The sequence below is a fragment of the Cordyceps fumosorosea genome (genome assembly GCF_001636725.1).
Source record: "Cordyceps fumosorosea ARSEF 2679 chromosome Unknown scaffold_1, whole genome shotgun sequence".
NCBI lineage: Eukaryota > Fungi > Ascomycota > Sordariomycetes > Hypocreales > Cordycipitaceae > Cordyceps > Cordyceps fumosorosea.
In genome coordinates this window covers 1,581,892-1,606,349 of record NW_017387301.1, presented here as the reverse complement: position 1 = coordinate 1,606,349, position 24,458 = coordinate 1,581,892, and the positions used below count along the sequence as shown (strand labels likewise).

Below are 24,458 nucleotides of genomic sequence, written 5' to 3'. Positions count from 1 at the left end.
CTGACTCGAACACCTGCCCACGTTCATGTCCGTGCCTCGAGTTGTTTTTTCTACTGCACCTCTGTTCTTATGCTTTTTCTTCTTCTTCTTCATATGCGTCGACTCCAGATGGATATCTGTAAAACCCACGTACCTTGGTGCCTGATTGCATCGCACACCGCGCTTCTCGCAGTTCCTCGCTGTCAGGGGCCTCGGACAAGGGTATCCCATCCTTGATGAAGATGACCGATACATATTCTACGCGCAAGACACCGTCTCTTGCCGAGAAGGGAGGCTGCAGCCGGGCCTCTGTAGATAGAAGTTGTAGCCCCCATATCTATTTATCTGTACCCTTGAAGGCCTATCCTCAGGCGACTTCGCCCTATAAATCGCGTCCTGGCCCGCTAGATTAAGCCCTGTATTTGATATCAGATCTCGCTGGCCCTGCTTTGTTTTTTTTTATCAGCACACCCTCCTCCTCCTCCCCGCAACGGCTTCTAGACTCGAGTCGATTTTCTTTTTTTTTTGCCCTGTCCTGACTAAAAAAAAGGCTTGCACCATTCATTGAACCACCCAGCCCGGGTCGGCTTTGCACCGCCACCTTTTCTAATTTCCAATCACCCTCGAAAAACCGGTTTTTGCGCAACGCCAAAATAACAATCCCGTCCCCTTTCTATACCCGCAGTTCATGATCCTATTTTTATCCTGCCATGGGGTGACATGCTTCATATTCTCGGCCTCGCCTAACCATCCCAGCAAGCCCATCTTCCCCGAACCATGACGCCCAATGTAGTACCTGACTGACGTTGCCTCACCCACGCATTCACCGGCTTGACATCCCAGTCATTCGGAATAGCATGTAATAACCAAGCAAGATTAAATTCTTTGTAGATTATCACTAGTTCACAGCACCCATACTCGTCGCCAACTGCCTCATTAATCGCCATATTCGGCCCTCTCCTCCAAGCAGAAAAACCCTTCAGATACATACTGTACATTACCACCTCCCGTCGGCTTGTAAATGCAGAACAATCTTCATAACGGTCTGACCGAGTTCGTCACGGCGCCGCTTGCCTCTCCCATTTTGATGCCGCTCATGGCCGCTTTTCCACACTTGTACAACGCGTATATCCAAGACAAAAAATTCAAGCATCATCCAACCAGTCCTGGTATATCACAAATAAAAACACCGCCCAGAATCCTCCAAGATTGTATTCGTAGAACACCAAATCAATCAGCTTCAAAATGTAAGGCGTAGAATCAGCCCCACTAGTTGCTGCGCCTGCTTGTCCTCATTTTCTTCGCCGTCAACCGACATCTGGAATTCCTTGCCCTGCTGGTCGACAATCTCCTCCACCTCCAGTCGCATGTCTTGCCCTTCGCGAAGCTCTTGCACAACGTCGTTGTCCAGCTCCACTTCCAGCCCGCTTGGGAGCCAGTGAAGTATCCGCCGGATTCGACTCTCCTCCAGACCAAACTTGGCCGCAAGCTGCTTGTTCAGCTCAGGCAGCGACCGCTGATACAGGTAGACTGCACGGTGATACTCGCGCCTCTCCGTCTTCTTGTCATCGTACTGCACGTACAAGCACGCCACAGGCTTGGGCCCGCGCTCTGGTGGTGGCCTATACGTAGGGTCCACGCCCAGCGCTTCAATCCACCCGCTCAGTGTACCCGAATCATCTGTTCGGTTCACTGTCGTGACTTGCTCGGGACCGCGAGAATCAAAATTCTGCCAGTGCCCGCCCGTCGACGACTGCGATGCCAGGGATAGTGAGCTGGGCGAAGGCGACACCAGAGAGCTTCGAACAGAGCTGCGTCCGCTGCGCGCTTGCCAATTGCGTCCCTCGCGAGGAGCGGGAGACGTGTCACCTGGCATGGAAACAGGATGAAGATCCATGTCATCCGCATCTTCACCACGCAAGAACAGGACACTAATCGGACGAGTGCTGGTAAACATGTCTTGGAGCGTTTGTAGTCGAAAGTGCAAGTCGTCTTCGAGCGAGGGCCGACCTCCGTTGTTAGAGCTGGTCGACGACATCGACCATGTCCGCTTGTGTTTCTGCACCTTGCCGGAACGTGAATCGACACTGGCCTTGGAAGCAATGCTCTGTCGCTTTCTCTTGCTGTCCTTGACGCCGCTCTCAGCCTGCGCAATCTGTTGCTTCAACTTTTCAATCGACTTCTTGATGTGGGCCACATCATTCGAAAGCTTGCGCTCGGCACCGTGATCTCGAAATAGCTTGACCTTGCAGTAGCAGACGTCGGGCTTTATGTCGCTGCTAATGTCGACGCCGTCTCCTGCCGACAGCTGGGTAGTCTTGGCGCAAAGCCGTACAGGAATACCCTTGACACCCTTGGAGTGACTAAAATCGGTGGACAAAAAGTTGAATCGGACCGCAATGTTGACTTCGGGAGCACCAGCGGTTCCCGGCGTCCAGGTGACGCAGAATCCGTCAAAGGATGAGGATTCGACTTCGATGCGGGTTCTCTTCTCGTCGCCTTCAGCAGGCTGGCTAGCTTCGACGTATTCAACTGCCTGAAGCTTGCCACCGCGCTGATGAGCTTCATTGGTGCCTCGCCCTTCCTTCCACAGGCCCCAGCATACGCTGGGCTTGGAGCGCTGCTCCTCGTCTTCAAACGAAACGCGGACAAAAGTTCGATATCGAGTTCCGGGACGAACTGGCACAGCACCTTGTGTATCGGCAACTAAGAGAGAATAGGCCTGTCCTTTGTTTAAATAAGTAATGGGAATTTCGTCAGCCTGCTTCACCATGGCCGTAGCAGCGTTGAGGGTCGAATGAAATCGGAACTTTTCGGCGGACGGCGGCAGAGGAAGATTCATGGCGGCAGCGTTGATGGCCAGTTGACTCTTTAAGCCGATTAAGCGGTGGTCGGGTTCTTCGGAGCCCATCGGTGAGGGATCTTGTTCCATGGTTTCGTAGCCAGTGTCGTGTTGGACAAAATTTGCTGGCGCAAAGTGCTGACCGGGGACTTGGAGATATGGTTGGAATGGAGGGATCTGCTGGTTGATCTGCTGGTTGGGCACAGGATGAAAAGCCGATGGATCCATGACGGCGCCGGACTGCATGGCCTCCAGAGATGCCGGCGCGCCAAAAGGCGTTGTGACGCCCTGGAGCATGGCCATGGTCGGTGTGTGCAGGTCGCCGGCCTGGGATTGATACAAAGGCGGTGGCCCATGTATGCCTGGGGTGAACAACCCGGTGTTGCCGTGACCAAAGGCGGTAAAGGCAAACGAGTTGGGGTCCAGCAGCGAAGGCGTGAAGCGCCAGGGATCGTTGTTCGCTCTGGGTGTCGGGTCCTGGTCATGGAACTCTGGGCGGATACTGGCATTGTCAGGGTGGAACCATCAGTCGGACGCAGACCTAACATACCTGGGGGCTGGGGGGGCGGTTGTGGTTAAATCTGGGGCGCCAGCGGTCTGAGAAATGCCTGGTGAGCCCCCCTCGGTAGTGGCGCCTATTTGGGGGAACTGCTGGCGAAAGTTGGCGAGCAGCTCGTCATCGGGCTTTTGGGCGCTCGTTCTGGAAAGGGTCAGCAGGGGAAAGGCCTCGCGGCGCCATGACGAGGAAGCTAGCTACCTTTGGCTGAACATGATGGCGGTGATGGCGGCGTGAAGGGGAGTGCAGTATGTCGTCGGGTCTTGGGGCCGTGGTGTGCAGGGCAAATTCACCTGAGACGGCGCCGAGGGTCGTTATGTGTTGAGTCCTCCGACGTGAGGGGCGAGTCGAGGTTGAGGGTGAGATGCGCTATCAGGGCACGATGGCCGCAGCGAACCGCTGCATAGATGGCGGCGGCAAAGTGTTGAAGTGTGCAGAGTACAGGTGCGGAGAGACAAAAAGATGAGTCGAGCTTCGCTGCTTGGTACGTGTCGCAAGGCACTGGAATACGAAGGTTGGTACGGTAGAGGCGTTTCGTTTGCAGGTATAGGGACCGGCGCTGAGGTGAGGCGCGATAAGGACGAGGACTGAGAAGAGATGGTGAGAAACGAATGACCAATGCCAACGCCAGCGAAAGGATGGAATGTATGTATTCGAGAATGCGGAGGAGGAATTGGGGTGGGAAGAAGAGAAGGGTGGTTTTTTGAGAAGTGCGGTCGGCGATGGGATTGGGGAGTATATGAAGAGCCGGGGAGGGAGAGACAGACGGAAGATGGAGTGAGTTGATTTGCAGCGGGTGGCAGTGGGTTGAGCGGTGGGGGCCAGCGGTACAACGGACGGGCTACAGCAGTCCCGTTGCAGGTGGCTCAGTGGCTCACAGCGGTCACGGCAGCGGCACCTGCTGGGGGTGGACTCGGGCAATCTGCTTGCTGCGAGAGGCTGTGAGGGGCGCAGCAAAAAAGGGAAAGGGAAAGCATTCAAAGCTTGAAGAATATTTTGAGGTCTTTCTCAGCATTTATTGACTGCTTTCCCCAAAGCGATGTTGTCCTCTGGCACCCAGGAGAACAGAGTTCTCTGACTTCAACGTCCAGGCACCACAGGTCGCTCGCATAGCGAGAGAGGAGCCCAAGGTTCGAGAACCCCCAGATTTATGGGTCCCGGTCTTTTAGCGTGCGTGGGCGCCTGGGTCCGCTGCGCACTGGTGCCACTACAGCCACGCCCTCGGTCGGCCCTTGCTCATCCACCCAAAACACGACACAGGCTCGCTGGACTGGAGCAGGCAAGACAGGAGGAGAGAGAAAACAGGCGGGGGAGGAAAGAAACAGAGGTAAGGGAGCCTGGACGTGGGAGTATTGCTGGGATGTTCGACAAAGTAAAAGACGACATACCTTGTGGCTGGTGTAGATGGAAGAATGAAAAAACGGTCGGGTCAAGCCACAGCAGTAGGTGGCTAGTGCAGTTTCTATTTGTAGGTGGTACCTAAAAGGTTACGCCATCGTCGTCACTGTGAGTCGGCGGCTCGTGTTGTCTGTCTTGATCTTGGCGGTGCGGCACAAGAGGTCGAGGTGTGCGCCACAGTCAGAGTGATGGACGGCAATTCAAACGTGGCTGATGGGAACAGGACGGCACGCCAATGATACCTTTTGCAGGCAACGAGGCTGGCTCGGATGATGTGCGAAAAGGCTTAAATAAACGAGTTAATTACTGATAGCCAAGAAGGGAAAATAAAGACGGCCGCCCACCCGACCTGTATCCACCGATGCCCACCGACCTCCAGCAGCATCGGATGGCCATGGCTAGGGGTGACGATTGGTGGGCATCGGCGGCGTTGGGCTGCGTGGAGCCCTCCCCCCATCGTTTATCGTCGTGATGCAAAGCATACCTCGAGCTACAGAGTAAAGATGGGCGTTTGACCGTGCTAGACGCGTCTTGTGGTCCAAATGAGACAAGCCAAGCATCCCAACTTGGACGATGAGAAAGACCCTTGACGAGCTGTGCAGCTTTGTCTAATGCGCTGTACATGTAGCTTATGGTTACAGCCGACCTTGACAACCAAGACAATTCAAAGACCGGCACTGCGCAAATCTATGAACAAATGCACAAGCAGTTACCGCCTCCGGCGGGAACAGGGGGGTGGAATGCCACGCTTGTTCGGCGGGACACGGCGGGACACCGGCGGAAGCCAAATTGTCTGACTTTGTGCTAGACAACGTCCACCGCCATGTTTAATCCCTCGACTGACATCAGACAACTATCATTTTATATTGCTTTGATCCTCTCCGTCGCATCGGTCAGCCATCAAGTCATGAAGCATGCCCGAAATCCGTTCAGTAATCGACAGCGGAGTTGTCAGCCGGTGGTGGTGATGTGTTGCTGTCGTCGTCTGGGGTGCCCCGTATTTTCGGGGTGCAAGGGTCTTTTTCTCACTCGTCATAATCCATTTTGACTAGCAAAATCAACTTTACGGTATTTTCTTAGCGGTATTCTTCTTTGGTGCGTCGGGTGCCTGAACAAGTAAAAAGGGTAGAAAGGCACCTGGCTGGCTGGCGGATGGGGCAGAGGACAAGCCACATGTCGTCATGTTGACCCATTTTTCCATCGCTTGTTCGTAGGGGACCACGAGAATGCCAACAACTACGAAATCGAATGAATCAGTGTTTACGCGTTTTTTGACAAGAGCGCCGAGATGGGACCGATACGGCAGAACGAGTTAAAAAAATAAATAACGGCCAGCACTAGGTCTACTCAAGTCAGTGATTGCCGTCAGTTACACTCAGAAATGCTTGGCCTCTATGCTTGTTTGCTACCGGAGCCGGCTGCGGCTTCCGACAGCCATGTCGGCCGATCTCTCTTTAATTTTGGGGCATATTGTATTGACAATGCCCATCATGCAGCCCGCCTTTGGTAGACTTTGCTGCAAGGCGATTGACTCCCAGCATGCATTTCACCTCTTTTTCTTCTCCCCTTGAGTCAGCACAATAAAATTTGCGTCTGCCCTTCTTCAAAACAAAACGCCCAGTCCTAAATCCATCGGCCGCCAGTCCCAAAGTGACATGGCGGGCGGCGCCTTGAACCCCTCGAAAAAAAAAAGATGAGCCCATCGCCGCGCACCAACGCGGACCCCGCACAAGCCCGTGTGGCGGTGCTTGACCCTACTGAAAAGTGGAGACGCGGCTAATGACCTCGTTGGCGAGCTGCCATTGGCCAGCCACCGGCTGCAAGCTTTGGATTAGCCTCGTCGGCCAGCCCGCTCTGTCGTCATAAGTGCTTGGGTCCTGCAAGACGAAAACGCATGTCTCTGATCGGATGTGGTGGTGCCTCTGGTCCTCCTCTGCACGGCGAGATCGCGATTGCCAAAGCCGATGCGACGAGCCTTAAATAAGCTGCGAGTGTTTCTCTACTGTGATCTGTGTTAGCTGTTGTGTGTGATAACGCATGAGGCCCGGACTCGCCCGCTAGCCACACACTTCTGCCACACACATGTACCACTTCACTTATTACTTTATCGCGCCGTGAAGTTAGGTACGGAATTTTGCATTGCAAGCCACACGTGGAAGAGGTCCCCGCGCACCGCCACATGTATGCCACACAACTATGTACGTAAGTGGTGTGTGTCCCGATTCAGATGTGTGTGGCTTGACCACCACATCTTCAAAACACTACGTCATCGCCTTTCCAGTCAGGAAGATTCTTTGGACTCGTGCCGGGGCCGACGCCCGCACGGAGCACGCCTCCCGGCCCGCCATATTGATCTTCTGCGTTGGCTGATATGTGACGTTATCAATTACATTCCTCGCTGCGTTTTTCTATTCTTATTCGTCGCGGTCTACCGCGCAACCTCTACCTCCGACAATGGCGTCACGGACCAGAGGAGAAAAAAGACAGCTGAAATGATTGATTAAGGTTCGCCTGGTGAAACGGCTACCACCAAGCGCTTCGGCCGAAAACCCCGGTGGTTCACCAGGACAGTGAAGAATGGGAAAAAAAATTTTGCCGATTGAGCTTGTTTCCCCAGGGCGGTGTGTGCGTACCTGGTCTATTGCGCCAGATCCCGATGGGCGCTCTAGACTGGCCTGGGAGGCGGCTGAAAAGGCAAAGCAACTTCGCGGCAGGGGCTGCGTGTCACCGACAAAGCTTTCAAGGTAAGGGTGCGCTGGCGTCGACGAAAGAATTAACATGACTGTTGGTATTGTTTATCGTTTGTGATGGGGCCATATTACTCGGCGGCGTATATTCAAGAGAATTGATTACCTACACCAACTCTCCTACGTCATGCAGCTTACCCTCGCAGATGGCCACTATCCACTAACGCGACGCCTCTCAGCACCCATAAAGAAAAGCCAGGTTGCCTACCTATGTACATACATACATACATACATACATACATACATACATACATACAGTACATAGTACGCGGCTCCCGCTGTGTGATCCAAAAGCTCTGCTGGCAAACAGCGTCACGCAGCCGTTAATTTTGGTTCACAGCCTATTCAATTTAGTAGAACTAACTAACAGTAGGTAGACCGACGCGGACATATTTTACTACGAATGTATGTATGTAATGTATGTATGTATGTATATGTACGTCCCTAACATGCTTGCCCTATTCCACCCCAAACCCCCACGCGCGGTCTAGATTTCTTCTCTAGGCCGGCCAGCGTTGGACTCGGTGATCGGCGGTCTGGTGCTGAGTACAAGAAACCATTTTTGTACACGCCCCAGCTGCCAGCCTAGAAGATCCATCGTGATATGCAGGCATCCTTGTGTAATATCCCACGTTGGAGAACAAGCCACATCCACTGTGGCTGGTTTTACCACTGGAAGATGCTGCAATCACAATGACCATGTGGCGGTACAATGTGGGTGGACGTCCTTTCATCACGGAGCTATGGCTCCGCGTCTCCTCATCTCCATCTCCAAACTGCACGCGCGTTTTATCTTTGTCTTCCTTCGCCCAACCAATATCGGCCAACTGTGTGGCACGTAACCAAGCCTCACGCGGCGTTCGGCGAATCCGCCTACAGTACTACCAGGCCTAGTGCCCTCGAGTTCAAGCATGATGGGTTCGCGTCTCTGCTCTTCGTACTTTGGGTCCGGCTTCGCCAAGAACGTGGCGTGAGCTTGTTCAACCCCTCCCGGTCGGCAAGGATGCAAACGCAAGCCCCAGACCAGTTAACCATCATAGATCACGATTATGACATATGTCCATACCACCTGGTACGGATAGCAGAGGTCGTACGGCTCTCGCCTAGCTCACTCTCTATGCTGGCCTACGCCCTTTCCGGTTTACACTGATAAATAATAAGCATGCAAGTTGACAAGCTAACACCAACAACAGCCAGCCAACGCAACGGTCCCTCGACCGGCTTGTGCGCTTGTCAGGCTCGGTAGTTGGCGTCGAGCTACGTTGCATAATGAAAAAGTAATCCGTCGCTGATCCGATCCACACTAAAGAGAACGACACACGCGCCTGCGAGGCAGTAAAGCGATCGACGCCTCATTGATTGGTTTTCGTCGACACAACCCAAGCCCCTGCTGGCAAGAGACTTGCAGCCTCCCACGTGTCGGGGCAGCAGCCAACATCCACACATCGCTAGACGGTGTGACGCGAGCGCACAGGAGGGCTTCACCGGCCTCGTCGTCGGCGCTCCTGATTCGACGCCACGCAATGGGCTGCGCATCACTCGCCTGCCTTGTTCGTCCTGCCTCTGCCCTCATCTTACCCAGCCCAGCGAGGCCCCATGACGGCTGCAGCCGAGCGTGGACCGTCGTGCAGTGGTACCCCGTACGAGCCTCGAAGTCTCTGGTTGTGGCGGCGGGCTGCTGTCGGGCCTAGCTTCCCTATTCGTCCTGGGCTTGTTTTGATTTTGTTGATTATATGCCGGCAGGCCATTGATATTTGGGCTGGTGGCCTCAACAGTTGGAGTCGCTGCGCGATAGCTTGGGAAGGACGGCGGCCGACGATGTCGATCGTTGCGACGCCAGATTGAGGCACATCGGGGTGCTTGAAGAGCGAGTCTCCTCCATTCTGTGGCTGCGAGAAGACTGCAGCTTGAGAGCGGCTGAAAGAAGCGATCGCGCCGGTTGTGAGTCACGCATGTGATGACGCGCAAAGACATGATTCATTGCATTCGAAACTATAGAGGATACTTCAACAAAAAGCAACAAAACGCCGGTCAATATGCAAATGCAACCCGTAACTGACACCTCTGCTGAATTTACCTTTTTACCGGTTTCAGTTCCGTCAAATAGACTCGGGACGGGGCTATAGCGATAGAGAGTTCCTTTTCTGACGCCAGCTGACCGTTGCTGCTCGAGTAGTCGTCCTGCTTCGCCTGGTACTCGGCGCGCGAGGCTTCCATGGCATCCCGCTGCTCCCTGAGCTGGCGGATGACGCGGCTGCGGGCGCGGATGGCCGCGCCGTACCGCCAAAAGACGAAAGGCACGGGAATCATGCCGACGGCGAGCAAGCCGCAGATTGTGCCAGCCCAGCGCGGATCGAGGTCCTGGTACATGCGGGTGCCGGCGAGGGGAAGCGTGGCGCCAAAGATGCTGCGGATGACGGCGTTGCTGGCCAGGGCGCTCGCAGCATAGATGCCGTACGCGCCAGCCAGGTAGTTGGACGAGTAGATGAAGCTGAGCGTATTGCCGAAGCCGAACGGCACGCCGAACATCAGCGGTATCACCCAGTGGATTCTGGCCGGCAAGCAGGTCCACGCGAAGCCCAGCTGGCCGATAGGCGTCAGCAGCGCGCCGGCCACCATGAGCAAGGCGGCGGCCTCGGGCGGCGGCTTGCCGGTCAAAGGGTCCGGTGGCCGCGCATGGATGATGCGGCGCGCCAAGGGTTCGGCAGCGATGGCGAGCACGATGCCAACGCCGATTCCTAGGTACGACATTCCAGCGAAGCCTACAGTCCAGCCGCGGTGCTGCATGAAGACGACGGGATAGGCGACGAAGCACAAGTACAAGATGCCGTATATGAGGGCGTTCCAGACGTTGATGAACCAGACGATTGGTTCGGTGAAGAACAGGACCAGCGGGCGCTTCATGTGGGTGGCAAACAGGCTCCACGAGACGGCCGTGTCGTCGTACCGGCACCACCAGCGGTCGTCGCCCGTCTCCTTGCGCATTTTCGCGGCACGCTGGCGCAGGATGCGCGGGGCGTAGGTCTCGTGGATGGTCAGCATCATGGAGAAGGCAACGCCGGCGAGGATGAGGACGATCCAGTTGGTCCAGCGCCAGCCGAGGTATTCGAAGACGAGGCCGCCGATGAGGGGGCCGAGGACAGGACCGTTAAAGGGGCCGAGACTGAAGAGCGACATGCCCATGGCGAGGCGGTCGGGCTTGGAGACGTCGACGACGGTGCCGGGACCGTTGCAGATGAGGGCAGCGCCGAAGATGGCGCTGCTCAACGTTGTCAGCCTTGTTGCACTGTTCTAGTGCAGGGATGGGTAAGTAAGTTGTAGCTGCTGGGCTTGCATACCTGATGAAGCGGTTGACGAGGATGGTGGTCAAGCACTGGGCAACACCACAAGGGATGATGAAGGCGGCCCAGAGGGCTAGGCCGACGAGATAGACGATGCGGCGGCCAAGCAGCTCACTCAAGGGAGCGACGACGAGGCTGCCGAGGGCGAGCCCGAGCAGATAGGTGCTGAGTCCGAGGGTTGCGTGGGTGCGGGAGACGTGGAACTCGTCGATGAGGGCGGGCAGGGCGCCGGTGTAGCTGGTGCTGAAGAGGATGACGACCCAGGCAGAGAAGGCGACGGTGAGGATGGCCCACATGCGGTACCAGGAGGGCCAGTTCTGAGGGTCCGAGGGGTCGCCGGGCCGGAAGAGGACCTCGAACTCGGGCGGGCGGCGTGGGGTAGTGATGGTGGGCAACGGCCCGGGCGGTTTGGTCGGGTCGGACATGGCGGCTGCTGTCGGCTTTGGGGTTGGAAGACCTACTGGTAGTGGAGGACCTACTGGTAGTGGAGGACCTACTGGTAGAGGAGGACCTACTGGTAGAGGGAGGGGAGGTGAATTGGAAGATGCGAAGCAAGCATCACCACAGGATCAATGAGGGAAGAGAGTGCTGATGTTGATGTTGGTCTTGGGTGTTAGTGTTGATGCTGGTGTATAGGTGAGAGGGACTGGATGCGGAGGCAAGTAGAGCGGTAATCGGGTCGATCGGCTCCTGGTGTATTTGGTAGTGGCAATGCGAGCTCCCGTGTTTTAAAATTTGAAAAGAAAGAAGGGAAGCGACATGGATATATATGGGAAATGAGGGTGACATTGAGCAGGCTGGGGTTGAACACTTCCGAGAGACTAGGGAGGGAGAGGCCAGGAGGCTACCAAGTACCTGGGCGCCATGATGCAGGACTACGATGCAGTACGGTAGGGAAAAATTCGTTTTCGTCGTGAAGACACGGGGTAATTGGAGAAGAAGGGAGAAGAAAAAAACCAAGGAGAATGAGGAGACGCCTGTGCAGAGGAGGTGCGTCGCTGTTCTCAGCGATGCTTTGGAATGTCGCCACCCTCTGGGTGCGGGGAGAGTTTGTCGCTGGGGGGGGGGAGCGCGAGATTACTTTTCGGTAGCTATCAGGTAGTTATCGAGCAGTATCAGTGTAAAATGCTGCAAACTCCTTTGATGGATGAGACATTGGAGCCCGGAAGAGGAATGGGCTTTGTCTCGGTGGCCCCCCCGGTCCCGTCTGCGTTGCCCCGCCATTCCGTCGATCGGGGGGGATCGATGATTATGATGATGATACTGTAATAAACACGGGAAAAGTCTGGGGCTGAGCCATTAGTTAAAACTACAAAGTTGCAGCCAAGTTGTCCGTGTGATGGGCATGTCGTGATACGGGGTCGACAGGAGTAGACGATGGCTGATGCGCTTGTGGCATCGAGGGTGGCGGCGGCTGGCTTGGCATTGGCTCCCTATCCGTAGATTAAGTAGATTAAGTAGATCAAGTAGATCAAGTAGATTCAAGTAGATGAATTTAGGTTTCGCCGGACAAGGGACGTAGCCGACTGGACGGGATACTTGGTAGCTAAAGTCTATCGTCACTACGGGTAACATGGCTTGCAGCCCTCCCATCCAGCTATCCACAACCCAACTCTGGACATGATTGATCCACGATTTCATCAGCTCAGAGAAAAAAAAAACCCCTCGTATTTTGACCGTGGTTGCAATGTTCACATCGCACGAGTCTACCTAGCTAGCGCCTTGGCCTCTTGCAACTGCATGTTGGCTGGCTGTCCTCGGAGTCTGTACATCACGAGCACAAGCCCTTGGTTTGTCTGGCTTGTCTGGCCCAGATCAAGCCAGCACGGAGTCAGACCAAAAAAAGACAGGCAAAAAAGACCAGCTGAAACCTGTCTCGCCCCCACCCCCCGCCGCCCTTCAGATGTGAACCACGAGCGCCTCGCCGTCCATGCCGTCCATCCTCGGCCCTACCACGGCCGCGTTGACCACTGTCGTCACGGAACTCGCCCCGAACCACCTCACAAATGGCCGCCCCAGGTGCCCGACGACAAACCACCAGACCAGCAGCACCGCGAGCCACGCGCCGCTCCCCCCCCCTCCTGCTCGACCTCGTCATGCGCCGCCTGGAACCGGTCGTGCCGCAGCGTCGCCACCCCGCGCCCGGCATGCACGTGTCCGCAGACCAGCAGCCGCGGACGCGCCCTCGCCACCTCCCTCCGGAGCAGCGGGCATCCCCGACCGTCGCCGTCGAGGAGGCCCCGCGGCGGGCCGTGGGTCAGCAGCACGTCCACGCCGGGGGTCGCCGGGCCGCCGGGCCACGCGGAGGCAGGGTGGCGGTGGTGGTGGTGATGCTGGAAGGCCCAGCGCCCAAAGGCGGGCGTCAGCGGGGAGCCGTACACGGTGAGGGTGCGACCGCCGCGGAGGGTCAGCGTGGCGGCCGCGCCGTCGAGGTACGTGATGCCCGCGCCGGCCCAGTCTGGCAGCGGAGCGCCGTCATCCTCGGGAGGGGGGGGGGAGCGCGCGAGAAAGGCAGCGTCGAGGCAGAGGTCGTGGTTGCCGGCGATGACGACCTTGTGAGGGTGCGGGAGGGAGGCGAGCCAGGCGACCTGGGCGCGGAGCTCGGCGAGGGTGCCGCGGACGGTGAGGTTGCCGGCGTGCAGGAGGAGGTCGCCGTCGGGGACGGGGGGTTGGGTGTTGTGCGTGTCGGAGATGCAGACGACGGAGATGGAGGAGGCGGAGGCGGGGGAGGAGGAGGAGGAGGAGGAGGAGATGAGGGGAGCAGCGGCAGTTGCTCGGTAGGGGTAGAGGAGACGCGCGAGGAAGAGCGTGGGGGACTGACGGAGGAGGCGCCACGGGGAGGGCCGAGGCGGATGGAGGGCAGGGATAGACGGCCGGTCGTCAGACGGCCGGTCATCAACCGAGGCCATGAGGAGGGCTGAAGGAATGCACATGGTGGGTGTTTGGAGGTTGTCGTGATGGTGCAAGGCAAGTCTTCATGTCTCGGTGGTGGTCAAGGGCCGTGTGTGTCGTGTCTTCAGTAGTTGAGCTCTCGCGTGGGCATCGTCGAGCCCAATCACGGACAAGCTGCCCGCGGACGGCAACGAAGAGTGAGGCGCGTATTGTTGTTTCAAGCTCGGAATTATGCACGTAGCCGCTGGTCAGGGGCGGGAAGGGCAAAGCAATCATTATTCTCGCCGGGCATCGGCTACGGAAGTCTGCAGTCTCGTGGACGTGACTGCTAGATCCGATACTATCCGTGGAGGGCCTTGGTTCGACGTGAACGATGGGTGCAGGTGAAGAGTTTTGGCGTAGAATCATGAGAGTCACATCTCCTATGTAATTTCCAAGTGTCGTCTTGGAAGCCGCTGTGCGACCTTGGCGCAGGGGAGAGCGCACCGTACCGGTACTGATGCATTCAGAGTCTTGGATCCGTCCCCCAATAACCAATAATACGCACGTCTCACCGGTATCGGCTGTACAAGCATGCACCTCTTGCCCTTGTCGCCGAACCACACGTCCGGGCTGCCATCACCAACCCGCCGCGGGCTCGTCAAATTCATCACGACGCGAATAGCCTCGACTTACCACCCGACCACTGCCAATCGCCTCCCTCCCATTCACCATGGACGCGACAGACATCCTCGACGACGCTCCCCCGACCGCCATCTGCCCTCACCGCACCGCCATCCTGCTGCGCATGCCCGACCGCTGGACGCACCCCATGTTCCTTAAGCTGCAGCGCGTCCTCTACGACGACGACTTTGACCGCAACGGCGTCGCGCGCACGCGCCGCCAGCACGAGCTCGTCCGGTCCCTCGTCCCCGCCGATCGGCTTCTCGAGCACCGCGTCGGCGACGGCTGGGCCCAGCGCTGTGCGCGTTCCTCGGGTGCCCGCCGCCGCCCCGGGGGGCGAGGATGCCGCCGTGTCGCACGTCAACGACAGCGACGCCTGGACGCGCCGCAACGAGCGTCGGCTGCGCGGCATGCTCCGCGCGCAGCTCCCGTCGCGTGCTGGACCTGGCGGCCTACGCGGCGCTCGCCTGGGTGGTCCTGTCGCAGGTGCCCGCCAGCTTGTGGTGAGTGGAATGTTGGACGAAGCTAGATACGCTCTACGATGAGGATCGTCAAGGGCTCGGACGGCGAGACGAGACATGATTTCCTCTACATTTGTGTGGCCATCACGACACAAGTTTTCTCAGAAAGCAAGTCACGGCTTGATGGTGGCCGTATCGGTTCATCTATTCATGCTCCCACAATGTGAGCAGGCATGGCTGGCAATAGCTATTCATTTACTATGCCTCCAGATTTCTACAAAGTACTGGAGTACGTTGACACCATGTTGTGGCCAAAAGCATAAACATGGATTCATTTGTATTGATATTCTCTTATTCTTCTGCTGTGAGCAAGGACGCGCCAGAGCAGAGGCCGTGGTGCATGAAATGCGAGTCAGGACGCATAAGCCGAAAGTCAAGGGTGCAGAGTAGTGCATTAAATTATGAAGCAGGCATCAAGTTATGAGCACTTGATTATTAGCCTTGGCTGTCTCGACCATTGTCACCATGTCAGAAACGACTGGCCGAGAGACTTCCCCAGCCATGTCCATTCTGCAACTACTACCCAGCATTTTCCATTATTGTTATTGTTTTGCTATTGTATTTGCTTTTTTGTATTTCATTTATTGTATTTGTTTTTATACCTGGTACTTCCAAGTTACACTTGGAAATGCCAATACATGACTTCATTAAGAAGCAGGCCACCGAACCTGACCTCGAACAAATTCACCCCCTTCACAAAAGACACAAAAGACACAAAAGAAACACCAAGTATGAATCTCGCAACTCCTTTACCACAAACGCCACTGTCCGCCCAAGCCGGCTCTTCAATATCGAAGCCAAGCTTTTCCTTGCGCGGAGATGAAAAATGATGCTGGTATCGGCTCTTGATCTTCGCCATGCGGAGGAACACCAAAATGCCATGAGACGACAAAGGAAAAATATGCCAACACCATATAACCCAACAAGATGCTCTCTTCTCCAAATTGCTCAGGCAACGCAAGTATAACCTAAATGCAGGTCCTAGTTTGCCGACATGGGATGCACGCTGAATCGCGACATGCGTCTCGCCCGCGCGTTAAAGTCAAACGACATGGTGCCCGTCACGTCGAGGTTCGCCGTGAGCTCGCCCGCCGCCGCGTCGTGGATGACCGGCAGCCGAGACATGCGCCTTCTCTCAGACGCCGCCGCCTTTCCTACCACGCACGTCGTCGCGTCTTCCTCGACCGCCGCCGCCGTCATGGCGCCCGACGTCGCAGCCCGGAAGGCCGAGCCGCCCGCGCAGGCGCCGGATCTTGCCCACGAGCTTGGCCTGCCCCGGGAAGAAGGGCAGCGCGCTCTCGTACGCCCGCAGCGCCGCCGCCTCGTCGCCGCTCTCCTTGTGCTGTCGCGCCGCGAGCAGGTACCGCAGGCCGTCCGACCGCGCGTCCTCGCGGCGCTCGTCCGCCTCTATGCGACGCTCCAGCGCCTCCAGCCGCCTCTGCATGGTTGCTGCGGCGTCCTGGCCGCTCGACTTGGCCGGCGGTGGAGGGGGCGGCGGCATGGCGGACGCTGCCGCTGCCTGCTGCTCGGCGGCCATGCGCGCCGCGAGCACCTCGGCCACCTTCTTCTCCACCATGGCCTCGATCTGCGCCGCCGACAGCGTGATGGTTCCCTGGCTGCTGAGGCTGCTGTGGTGGCTACCCGAAGACGCGGCTAGTGAGGACGGCAGCAACGATGGGCGGGCCAGCTTGGAGGGGCGGGCGGTGGTCGGTTCCTGGTCCGAAGAGCGTTTCGCAGGACTGGCCCTTCGAATCTCCGACGTCGCCAGCGAGGGGCGAGACGTGGGAATGGGCTTGAGCTCGTCCGTATATACGCTAAACGCCTTGACCGGGCGCGCCGCCGCTGCCGCCGCCGCCGCGTTGCCACTCTGAACGTTGTGCGCGTTGGCCAGCGGCTGCAGCGGCTGGCGCTTGCCGCCGCCCAGCCCGCCGCCCCCGTGCGCCGCGGCGACGCTCGACTTGGGGAACTGCTTGTAGACGACCTCGTTCTCGATCTCGCGGACCTCGATGCGCTTCGCGCGGGAGCTCACGTTGAGGCTGCTGAGCGTGTCGAGGTGGTAGGAGCGCAGCGGGGACAGGTTGAGGATCATGACGGTGATGCCGTGGTTCTGGCCGAGCGACAGGATGCGCGTCATCTTGGACTCACGGTAAGGCACGCGCCGGTCGCCGCGCGAGATGGCGTCGATGCACTGGCTCAGCACGAACAGGCTCTTGTTGATCGCCGCCGACTCGACCAGCCGCTCCTTGCCGTTGTCCGTGCGCCGGTTGTCCTCGGAGCCCGCCAGGTCGATCGCCGACGCGGTGCTCTCGCGGACGCAGTCGGGGCCGGACTGCGTCACCTTGACGCGCAGGATCGCGTGGCTGCGGCTGCTGTGCGCGTTGAGCTTGGTCGCCGCCGTCACCCGGTTGTTGTTGGCCTCGATGTACAGCTTCTCAAAGTCGCGCAGGTCGTCGCAGCGCCGCTCCGTCAGCCCGCAGACGACGGTGCGCCCGCCCGCCTCGGCCCGCAGGGGCAGCCCCATCGGCGTTCGCTGCTCTGGCGGCTCCAGCAGGTCGAAGACCTTGTCGTTGTAGATTTCGTAGTAGGACAGCGCCACGGTCACGCTCGTATCGCCGTCCGAGTCCTTGGCGATCTTCTTGCCGCGTCGGAAGACGCCGCTCAGCAGCCGGGGGATGACACCGCGATCGGCCAGCTTCAGGCCGCCGCGCATTGTGTGAGTCTTGCCGGTGCCGGTGACGCCGTAGGCAAAGAGGGTGACGTCGAGTCCTTGGAAGAGCGACTTGAGAAGCGGTTGCACTATGGAGGTGGTGAGCACAGGGCCATTCCTTCGTCCCGGACCAGCTGTCCCTTACCTTCCGAGTTGTAGAGGGTCTCCTGCGAGGTCGACTGGTCATAGACGCTGTTGAACGCAAACGAGAAGTCCTCGGCGCCATTCTTGGGGCTGGGGATCTTGACGATGGTATTGGGCTTTCCCGCCTCAGCAGTGTCTGCACGAACGATAATGTCCTTTTCGTGCTCGCCGTCCAGCAGCGGACGAATTCGGGCGACCACTCGTACAGACATGATTGTTGTATATCATAAAACCAAGCAATTGACCTCGCTATTATATCAATGCTCGCTATTTTCGACCGTTGTATCTCGCCGTGAATGGAAGTTCGACCTCGTGACTAGTAATACATCCGTGACCTGCCTCGGACACCGTATTTTGCTGTGATTTTCATGTATACCCACGCGCCTATGGTTTGTCTGTGCGAGTGTGGCACAGGCGCTGGTGGTGGACAGCTGCTGTTGTCCGGGCAACCACACGTGAAGCTGGCAGCCCACCATCGGGCCGTCTGAACCGCCGACCCGCCCTGCAAACGATTGAACTGCCCATTTTTGGCTAGGGTATTTCCGGGAAGCTTCGCTACGGACAGACGCACTCCATATCAATCACCTCGCAACTCATCGCGCCTTTTGTTCTCCTCTCTCGTCAACTGCACCGCATCGACTGCAGGAATGATGAGGGGTCACACCGCATTGGTGCGGCCCATGCGAGGCCTGCGCATCACCCAGCCCTCGTACGTCTGCCGACAATGTAGAGCCATCCAGATCAGCGCCGCCCCGAGCACGGAAGCTCCGAGAGGCAGCGTTGGGGCCGGAGGGGATGTCTTTGGCACGCCAATTGACCCCTCGCGAGACATGGCCGGTACGATGTCGTCGCACTGGGTTGGACTATGGGGGACGCCGATGCTAACTAGAATTGACAGATGCACGATTCGAGGTCCTCGGCTCGCCTTATTCCATGCTCTCGGTGACCTTATCGCCCTCGCAGCGCCTATACACTAGACGAGGCACGCTCGTTGCGCTCGCAGGCAACCCTGAAGATGTACGACCCGATCAAAAACTTCCACCCGCTATATTTTTTTTCTCACAGAATTCCAGGCCCAATCCACACTCTCCGTTCTAAACCCCCTCACCCGCGCCCCTCTCGGCGTTCCGTTCCTCTACCAGCGCATATCCGCCGCCTCGCCCGCCACGGCGCTCATCTCAACCAAGTCCCCCACCACGACCTTTTCCGTGATCCACCTCGACGGCACGACCGACTGGATGGTGGCGCAGCGCAACGCGCTCCTCGCCTGGACCGGCCACACGCTATCGCCGTCGCCCCGCATGCAGACCGGCCTCGGGCTCGCGCACTGGGGCAGCACCTTCCTGACCGGCCGCGGCCTCGCCGCCGTGTCGGCGCCGGGCCAGGTGTACCAGCTGACGCTCGGCGAGGGCGAGGCGTTCGTCGCGCACCCGGGGAGCGTCGTGGCGTACGCGGTGTCGCGCCACGCGCCGCGGCCGTTCCGCTTCAAGAGCTCGAGCTTCCGCCTGCAGGTGCCGTCGGTGGCGCGCTTCCTGCCGGAGCTGGCGTTCGTCAAGGCGGTGCGCGAGTCGGGGGCGTACAAGTTCGTCGGCCGCGTGCTGTTCGGGCTGCGCACCATGGCCCGGCGCAGCATCTGGGGCGACCGGCTGTTCCTGCAGTTTCGCGGGCCGACGACGATACTGATGTCGAGCCGCGGCGTACGCGTTGCGGACGTGCTGTCGAGCCGCGAAGTCAACGAAATTGCGGATGCGCCGGCGGGTGCGGTGCAAGAGGCCCTACAGCCGGCTGCGGATGGCAAGGCCAAGATGGAGGAGGTGTCGGCGTTCAAGGTGGCGGAGGCCAAGCAGGACGGCAAGGTCACCTTTGAGGACGGCAAGGACCTCAAGGAGTTTGTCCGGTAGACAAGTCAGGCTAAAATGGCGATTGAGTATGATTTAGTGTACAACTATTCTGGCAGCATGCACAGATTTCCTTGCAAGTTAATAGAACTACCCTCTGTATATGCGATTTACATTGTAAAGGAACTACCCTAGAGTACCGCTTTGAAAGTTTTTGGGGGTGGGGAGCAACGCCAGTGTGTACACAGTACGTTTGAGAGGGACAATTAAATCCGAGGTGGCCTTGCACCTGAGCAGCAGCTGACGGATTGAGACTGCGGCTGGCATGTCATCATTATGCAGCTCACCATGGAGGACGGAAGCGCGAGCTCTACAAGGGATTTCTACGCCGCATGTGTCACACCGAGACGGCATTCCGTGCAACCCCACAAGCAAAACCGACCCAATCAATACAATTTATGATATCCAGAACATGGACTGACGACCGTGGAGTGGGCACCATTGGGACTATTGGACCTTGAAAATGATGCTTAACGCGAATGGTCGGAGCTCGCGCTCAGCCAAGCTCCGATCTGACTTGGGGAAGCTTGGCCTGGAGATGGGTGGGGCATACATGCTGGGTTGTAACACGCGATGCCTAGTAGTAAGGCTGTAGAATAAAATGAATCAGGGTAAATATGCGGAAAAAAATCCATAATAAACGTCTGGACGCTATTAATACTGTTTGGTTACATGCAGCTGCGGCGATAACATCTAAAACCGAGCGGCAAGGGTTGGTTAGCTCGAGATTCAGCGCGTCGCAAGGCTAGCTACCAACACCCGCCCAGTTACAAGAAGACGACCACATTGCAGGTACAAAAGAGCGTTACCGTTGTATGTTGGAAACAGTTATGTTGCTGTATCCGTTGGTAGTAATATGCAAGTACATTGGAAGACGCCAGGCAGCCACAGCACCAGGGCAGCCCACCAACGACTGCGATCCTCTGGTAGTTTGTTGCTTGGTAATACCTATATAGGGCCTGTTAGAGCTACCCGTGGGGGACAAATGATCATACAAGAATGCACAGAAGGAAATTAGAGTACTTTGTTAGCTTTTCCTCTTCTTTTGCCCCTATCGCGTTGTACCGTTACTGTTGCACATCGAGATCCTCCAAGCCACCTAACAAGGCACCCTGAGACATCAAATCGCCAGGCGACTAACTCGATTTTGAGTCGACGTGCCGCTGTGCTGTTTGCTTGTTTCTTCTCTGCCGCATTGTTGGTACTAATAATTGACATCTCGTTGAAAATTAAACCGACAGGTAGACCGGGGACGACGTCAACCGGGCGGGCCTACCCGCCGACTTCGTCTTCACATCAATATGGAGATTGGGCGGGCGTTTCACGATAGCGGCGCTTGGTACTCGCCAACATCTTGGACGCCTACCAACCTAGGTAGAAGGAAGGTCCTTCTCGCATCGTGAACAAGTGGGGTATGCTTCGTTGGCTGCAGAAAGCTGTGTGACGACTGGTAACAGTTGTGGTATATGAGATGACAAAATGTGCATGACTGGAAGCGTGACAATGAAAAAGGAAAGAAATGCATTGTATTTTAAATCGAAACTCTTGCCAACATTAAGCAAATAAAACAGATAGGCAATGAAGATGCGATCAGCAAAACAATGCGTTGCGACGTGAAGCGTTAATAGGCAAACGGAGCAAGGTTAATTTTCTGCCTAATAACCTTGGTGAGCTTCCATGTATCTGGCCGCAACCGAAAAAGCTAAAAATCGCTGCCTTGATAAAGTCTGCAAGTATTAATACCTACTAAATGTGGTGGCTTGATAAAACGCCAGTGCGGTTGTAACCATGTACGGCTAACCACATGGAAGCTCTGCCACCCCGCTGCAAGTAATTCGCCCCCATTTCGTTTGCATCTTCAACCCCTCAACCAACCGCTCACCCTCCTCCCTCCCACTAGAGACGCCACATTCGCAATCGCTCGGACGACCGAGATCACCAATGAAACGACAAGCGGTCGAAGCAGCAGCGATCACTGTGCAACAACCATGACTAGACGCATCACCACAGGGCGCGAACGGAACCCGCCATTACTAAGATAAGATCTGCTGGGGAGACATCACAGACAGGTATCTTCGCGCCGCGCCGGCTCTAAGATGGAGTTAAGCAAAAACGGGAAACCTAGGGTCTGACCGACCAATCTAGTCAGCCACATGAGCCAACTCCGTCAGCTTTTTTTCTTGAACGCACTTGGACAATGCCGTTCTGCAAGGGTCGCTAATAAACTAAACCAACTTCTTCTGCAGGCCCGTCGTTTTGGCTGATCCCCACTTGCTCGGCCTTCGTCCAAGACGCGAGCCGTGAACTCTGCCGTGTTTCTCTCCTCACCAGGGGTCTCCATGCCAGGATTTATAATTACCCTGTCGCCTGAGATTTCCTTCATTCCGACCATGCTCCCCCTAGATTCCTCGACGTTGACACCTGCTTCGCAAGCCTGTCTGTTCCCCCCTGCCGTCGTGACCTCCTGAACTTCTCGGCGCGAGATACCATTACCTCCCAGCTTATACGTCACGCTGATGCTCTCCCAACACCGTCGCACACGGAGAATTTCAGCCCAAATCTGTTGCATGCCAACCACTCTCTGTACCGTCTTGCTCTCTTTCCCGGAAGGAGCCAGCTGATTGGTATTTTTTCCCGGGCTCAAATCCCACATATACTTCTGTCCTGGAGAGATTCCACCTCGCCTATCAGCATCAAGGCCTCGCTCATCACCAATCGTCATGGCTGGATCTACATCCTCCATGTCCTCGGACACGGTGCACGAGAAGCCACTCTACGTGCCCAACGAAAACGTCCAAAGCAATGCCGCCGCAACCATCACCACCGCCACTGAAAAGGCACCCCCTTCAGAGAAGTACGACGCTGAGCGTGCGCAACCGCCGTCTACGCCTTCAGAGCAGGTCGCCGCGCCCCCCGGCCCCTCGCCCGATGACTTCCCCGACGGCGGTCGCGAGGCTTGGCTCGTCGTCTTCGGCGGCTGGTGCGCGCTCTTCTGCACCTTTGGCCTCATCAACTGCGTCGGCGTCTTCCAGCAGTACTACGTCGCCAACACCCTGCGCGACTACAGCGCCTCCACTGTCAGCTGGATCACGTCGACGCAGGTCTTCATGATGAACTTTCTCGGCATCCTCATCGGCCGCCTCTACGACAACTACGGCCCCGCTTGGATCCTGCGCGCCGGCACCGTCGTCTACATCTTCGGCCTGATGATGACCTCGCTCGCCACCGAGTACTACCAAATTTTCCTCGCCCAGTCCATCGTCGCCGCCATGGGGTCCAGCGCCATCTTCCATGCCTCCATGGCCAGCATCGTCACCTGGTTCCTCCGAAACCGCGCCGCCGCGTACGGCATCATGGTTTCGGGCTCGTCGCTCGCCGGCGTCGTCCTGCCCATCATGATGGACCACCTGATCCGCCGGATCGGCTTCCCCTGGACCATCCGCGCCGTCGCCTTCCTCTTCCTCGGCCTGCTCGTCGTCGCCAACCTCACCATCAAGTCGCGGCTGCCGCCCAATCCACGCCCTTTCGTCCTGCAAGAGTACGTCGACACCTTCAAGGACGTCAAAATGGTCCTTACCATCGTGGGCTCCTTCTTCTTCATGTGGGGCATGTTCCTGCCCTTCAACTACATCCTGCTGCAGGCCCAGGCCGCCGGCATGACGCAGACGCTGGTGCCCTACCTGCTGCCCATCCTCAACGCCATCAGCATCTTTGGCCGCGTGCTGCCCGGCCTCGCCGCCGACAGGCTCGGCCGCTTCAACGTGGTGCTGTGCATCGTCCTCGCCTCAGCCGTCTTCGTCCTGGCCATCTGGATACCCGTCACTTCCACGGCCGGCATCATCGCCTTTGCCGCCCTCTTTGGCTTCTCGTCCGGCGGCTTCGTCTCGCTCGCCCCGACGCTGATCGCCCAGGTCTCCGACATTCGCTACATTGGCACACGTGTCGGCACCGCATTTGCCGTCATGGCCTTTGGCGCGCTGACCGGCAGCCCGATTGGTGGCGCCATAGTGTCGCGCCAGCACGGCGAGTACATTGGCCTGCAGCTGTTTTGCGGTGTGTCGATGGTGATTGGGTTCGGCTTCTTTGTCGCGGCCCGCTATGCCCAGGTTGGTGCGAAGATCACCAAAGTCTGAAGCCTCCCCGTGGTCAAGGGCATTTTAGGAAACAGTACATATTTCAACGCTCCTCATGCGATACCCAAATGCAGTCATTGTCGTTGTTAGACCGCGGATACAGTTAAAACTGCGTCGAATGGACGCTTGCATTGTTATGTTTGTTATGCAGTTACATAGATCATCTCGATATGAATCGGTTCAAAAAAGGAACACACTCTCCTTTCGAATAATATAGAAGGATATTCAGAACTAAGTTCAGTTCAACATTCATTTGAGAGCGCAAAAAGATAAAAAGAAAACCAAGTCAAGGATGGACAAACGGGGAATCGAACCCCGGACCACTCCCAATCGTTGAACCCGCTTAAAAGCGAATGCTAAGGGAGTATTATACCACTAAACCATTCGCCCAGTTGTACTTGGATACAAAGACGTGCTGCAATTTCGCACTATGAAGGCTTGCCGGATCCGTGCTAACGTTTAATATACGTCGAAGCGCAAACGTGGTCAAGCTGTGGAAGGCATTTGTGCAGCCTGCGGACTGCCTAGTCTCAGCTCCCAACCTCACAAAGAACGATTTTGAGGGACAGAGGGCAGGAAAAACAGGTCATATAAATAGCGCATACTGCGTTACATTATCTCGAGGTAGATGATGGAA

The 24,458-nt window shown here is 57.0% G+C and overlaps 7 protein-coding genes across 7 annotated transcripts; 3 read left to right on the top strand and 4 right to left on the bottom strand.

Annotated features, from left to right (window-relative positions):
- Positions 1–1,219: 1,219 nt before the first annotated feature.
- Positions 1,220–3,592, bottom strand: ISF_00521 (CP2 transcription factor; the record flags this gene model as incomplete). Its single annotated transcript, XM_018844128.1, has 3 exons — positions 1,220–3,323; positions 3,372–3,521; positions 3,579–3,592. 3 exons carry the CDS (start codon positions 3,590–3,592, stop codon positions 1,220–1,222), a joined length of 2,268 nt encoding a protein of 755 aa, XP_018708578.1.
- A 6,003-nt stretch (positions 3,593–9,595) lies between these two features.
- On the bottom strand, positions 9,596–11,288 carry ISF_00520 (Major facilitator superfamily domain, general substrate transporter; the record flags this gene model as incomplete). The annotated part of the gene is made up of 2 exons (XM_018844127.1): positions 9,596–10,781; positions 10,861–11,288. The coding sequence occupies 2 exons, from the start codon at positions 11,286–11,288 to the stop codon at positions 9,596–9,598; spliced, it is 1,614 nt and encodes a 537-aa protein (XP_018708577.1).
- A 1,575-nt stretch (positions 11,289–12,863) lies between these two features.
- ISF_00519 (Metallophosphoesterase domain protein) lies at positions 12,864–13,796 on the bottom strand (the record flags this gene model as incomplete). Its single annotated transcript, XM_018844126.1, has 1 exon — positions 12,864–13,796. The coding sequence occupies one exon, from the start codon at positions 13,794–13,796 to the stop codon at positions 12,864–12,866; it is 933 nt and encodes a 310-aa protein (XP_018708576.1).
- Positions 13,797–14,467: 671 nt separating this feature from the next.
- ISF_00518 (hypothetical protein) lies at positions 14,468–14,925 on the top strand (the record flags this gene model as incomplete). Its single annotated transcript, XM_018844125.1, has 2 exons — positions 14,468–14,717; positions 14,789–14,925. 2 exons carry the CDS (start codon positions 14,468–14,470, stop codon positions 14,923–14,925), a joined length of 387 nt encoding a protein of 128 aa, XP_018708575.1.
- Positions 14,926–16,074: 1,149 nt separating this feature from the next.
- ISF_00517 (kinesin family protein) lies at positions 16,075–18,002 on the bottom strand (the record flags this gene model as incomplete). Its single annotated transcript, XM_018844124.1, has 2 exons — positions 16,075–17,735; positions 17,792–18,002. The coding sequence occupies 2 exons, from the start codon at positions 18,000–18,002 to the stop codon at positions 16,075–16,077; spliced, it is 1,872 nt and encodes a 623-aa protein (XP_018708574.1).
- Positions 18,003–18,470: 468 nt separating this feature from the next.
- Positions 18,471–19,691, top strand: ISF_00516 (mitochondrial protein Fmp26; the record flags this gene model as incomplete). The annotated part of the gene is made up of 3 exons (XM_018844123.1): positions 18,471–18,627; positions 18,689–18,807; positions 18,864–19,691. The coding sequence occupies 3 exons, from the start codon at positions 18,471–18,473 to the stop codon at positions 19,689–19,691; spliced, it is 1,104 nt and encodes a 367-aa protein (XP_018708573.1).
- A 2,717-nt stretch (positions 19,692–22,408) lies between these two features.
- Positions 22,409–23,821, top strand: ISF_00515 (Major facilitator superfamily domain, general substrate transporter; the record flags this gene model as incomplete). Its single annotated transcript, XM_018844122.1, has 1 exon — positions 22,409–23,821. One exon carries the CDS (start codon positions 22,409–22,411, stop codon positions 23,819–23,821), a length of 1,413 nt encoding a protein of 470 aa, XP_018708572.1.
- Positions 23,822–24,458: the final 637 nt, after the last annotated feature.